The sequence below is a fragment of the Sinocyclocheilus anshuiensis genome, unplaced genomic scaffold (assembly GCF_001515605.1).
Source record: "Sinocyclocheilus anshuiensis isolate Anshui unplaced genomic scaffold, SAMN03320099.WGS_v1.1 scaffold1212, whole genome shotgun sequence".
In the NCBI taxonomy this organism is placed as follows: Eukaryota; Metazoa; Chordata; class Actinopteri; order Cypriniformes; family Cyprinidae; genus Sinocyclocheilus; species Sinocyclocheilus anshuiensis.
This window is the reverse complement of record NW_015547696.1, coordinates 286,446-289,921: the sequence shown is the minus strand read 5'-3', so window position 1 is coordinate 289,921 and position 3,476 is coordinate 286,446. Positions and strand designations below refer to the sequence as shown.

Here is a 3,476-nt window from a genome sequence, read left to right as displayed (position 1 = left end):
GACTTAAGACTGCTTTTGTGCTCCAGGGTCACAGATGTCATAAGCTTGCTCATGTACTGCTGGTTATGAGGGACACTAATGGTTATGTTATACTGGTTTAAAGGGGAAACACGATGAATGAAACTTACTTGACAACAACAGTTGTTATATCAGTGTCCTAACGAATAGAATACCCTTAAATAACATGCTAAACCTCAAGCTTTTCTCCTGATTTTGCCATCTGCACATGAAGCGTGTTCAAACCCGCTCACACAAGCGGATGCCAGTACAGCTTGACTTGTGTTGACCAGCATTTATTTCAGCTGTTGTGTTTATGATAGGCTGCTGAGTTTATTGGCCTATTGATTGGGTTCATTTGAATAAATCTGTCCTGTTGGACATATATGTTGGGAATAATGGCTTAGTGAATGCTTGAGTTTAAATGTACATGGATCATAATGTAGGGCAAGCATATCACTGGTACATATAATATGAGCTATTTTTCTGTGGGTTTCAGTATGGAACTGGACTCTTTGTGTCTTAGATTAAATAGGCTATTTGATCGTATATACAGACAGTTTTTCGACGTCTTTTGAGGGTTTGTTAGACTAGACAGTTATGAAATGTTCTGTTTTAATGTTAATGAAATTAGTTGTGATGCACATCCCTAGTAATTACAACCCTGGTTCCAGGAGAGTTGGGATGTTTGGTGAAATGCCATAAAGTCAAGAATCTGATTTGTTCATTCTCTTTAACCTTTATTTAATTGACTAAAGTAGTCACATCACTCATAACCATGCATGATCACTACTGTCATGAGCACTCGGGTCCTGATTGAACACGTGTGTCTTTCTGTTTGTCCCCAACAGATCAAAGCTGCCCGTGATAAACACCTGAAGAAGGTACGACTCGAGATCTTGAGTCTTACTGTTGACGTGAACTGCAGAGTTGTGAGTTTCTTTCACTAGTGTAATCTTCTGTCTTGAACATCTTCAGCAGAAAGCCAAACCCAACTCCTCGGATTCTTCTGAAGCGAACGGGCCGAACTCTTCTCTGGGTGGTGGACACGGCTCTGCTGGAGGCTCCGGCGCGGCGCAGCCCTCGACCCCGAGCCAGGACCAGCGCTCGCATCACCGCGAGAAGCTAGAGCGCTTCAAACGCATGTGTCAGCTCCTGGAGCGAGTGCGCGACTCCAGCTCCTCGTCCTCCTCCAGCTCCGAAAGCGGCTCGGAGTCAGACTCGGACTCTCCATCTCCTGCCGCCGCCTCAGAACCTCCCTCTCCAGCTGCTGTGTACAGTGGCAGCATGCGAGAGCGGAACCGGCGTCTGGCCGAACTGGGCTTCAGTGCCAGTGAGGATTCTGACGGCGAGAGCGCAGCAGCAGACAGAGGAGAGGTGAATGCCCGGGTGCGTAGAGCGGTGGTGGACGCTGAAGCAGATGACGATGAGGACAGAGCAGGGGATCGGGGTCACAGGGTCAGTGCCGCGGACCCGTCCTCACCGCTGTCCGCTACACAGCTGCCGCCCTTCGGACATGGACACTTAGCAGGCCTGTCCTCATCCAAGCGCACTAACGGCCAGGACGCTCGCAACGGCCGCACGCGAGTGGCTGGCAGAGAGCTGCAGGAGAAGGAGAACTCCAGCAGCAGTACTGTCACCAATCACCGGCACACTGCTGTAAAGACTGCTCGTGGTAGCAGAATGCGAGGAGGAAGCCGGCAGGGCCAGAGCATTCCCTCAAGCAAGAGCACAGGTACAGCAGCAGCCGGCTCTGGGACTGCGAACGGAAACAGTGGCACCTCTAACCCGGGGAGCATGTCTCTGGCTCCGCATCGCTCGCAGCTGGTGAAGAGGAGTGCTGTGGCCGTGCCCTCGCCGCCGCGGCCGCTGCAGATGGAGCGACACCTGGTGCGACCCCCGCCGGCCTGCCCCGAGCCACACTGCCTGCCGCTGGACAGCGGAGCCTCACACGTGCTGCCCCGGGACGTCTGGCTCCATGTCTTCCAGCACCTCAGTCAGCCGCAGCTGTGTGTCTGCATGCGTGTGTGCCGCACCTGGAGCCGCTGGTGAGACATCACACCCCTCACAATCACAGCTCACTCTCACACTTACACTGCTTAATAATGCAAAGTATATACTCTGGTAAATTTGAAAGAGGTCAGTTATTGATCACATTAGATGTACTATGAGGGCATTCTCTAAATCCAGCCCTCCTCTTCAGTCCAGAAAGAGCATTTATTAACACTAAACTGCAAAAATGGCACTGGTGGCACTGTAATTCAACAAAACACGAAACTGGTTCAGCTGACTTCAAAAATGGCAAGTAGTTGCTATGATAGCGTATGATGACAGTTGTGAATCTTGGGTAACATTGCGGCAAGGCAAGGTGTCAGAAAGCCCCATGACATTACAGCAGCTCTCTTTAAACACAGCACAAATATTTATCCCTGAAAATACCAGTGGAAATTCCATTATCAGCACAAAATAAGGCTTTTTTTATAATAGTAAGATGGTGTTTTTTGCAGTTATTGGCTGATAGATACGGTGCACCTCTGTGTCAGACGTCTGAAGCGTGTCGTGTGTTTGTGTGCAGGTGCTGTGATAAGAGGTTATGGACTCAGATCGATCTGAGCCGCCAGCGCTCTATAACTCCTCCAATGCTGAGCAGTATAATCCGTCGACAGCCTGTGTCTCTCAACCTGGGTTACACCAACATCTCCAAGAAACAGCTCATGTGGCTCATTAACCGTCTGCAAGGTAGGTCCTGCTCTTGATCCAGAGTGTTAATGTGAAGCGTCGTAAGTGTGTCTGAGCCTGCCGTCAGTACTGTAAGAACAGTCCCAGAGAAAGAGGAGAAGTCTTCAAGAGCACTGATCTACATACAGCTCTGACAACAGTCCCAGGAGAAATCCTCTGGGCAGATGAGTGAAAAAGGGAAGAGTTGTTGTGAGAGAAATCCCAGACTCCAGCTGGTCTGACCGAAGAGATGAAGGAAACAGAATGATTTTAAATGTGTAATTTGATACGCATATTTAGATCAAATGAGCATTCCTGTAGCTCCTACAGTAGCGCAGGGCTCTAGCAATGCCACGGCCAGGGTTTGATTCCCAGGGAATGCATGAACTGATTGTGTGGTCAGTGATGATCTGGTGTCGACCGGTGCTCTGTGCTCCTCAGGGCTGCTGGAGCTGAACGTGGCGGGCTGCTCGTGGTCCTCGGTCTCAGCGCTCTGTCAGTCGGTGTGTCCCTGTCTGCGGCTGCTGGACCTCAGCTGGGTGGAGGATCTGAAAGACTCACATCTGAGGGAGCTGCTGGCCCCGCCGAGCAACGACACACGCTCAGGTCTCTCTCACACACACACGCACACAGAGACACACACACAGAGACTCTCACACACACACACACACACACACACACACAGAGACTCTCTCACACACACACACACTCACTCACACACACACACTCACTCACACACACACACACACACACACACACAC

The 3,476-nt window shown here is 50.5% G+C and overlaps 1 protein-coding gene across 5 annotated transcripts in view; it reads left to right on the top strand.

The window, feature by feature from the left end:
- fbxl19 (F-box and leucine rich repeat protein 19) overlaps positions 1-3,476 on the top strand; it is a 13,103-nt gene that overhangs the window by 6,396 nt on the left and 3,231 nt on the right. For 4 of the 5 annotated variants that reach the window (XM_016506350.1, XM_016506352.1, XM_016506351.1 and 1 more), the window contains 4 exons: positions 849-881; positions 976-2,045; positions 2,573-2,736; positions 3,157-3,321. In XM_016506350.1, the coding sequence (XP_016361836.1) occupies positions 849-881; positions 976-2,045; positions 2,573-2,736; positions 3,157-3,321 (1,432 nt within the window). The remainder of the gene's footprint in view (positions 1-848; positions 882-975; positions 2,046-2,572; positions 2,737-3,156; positions 3,322-3,476) is intronic. The other variant, XM_016506353.1, reaches the window with a different exon arrangement.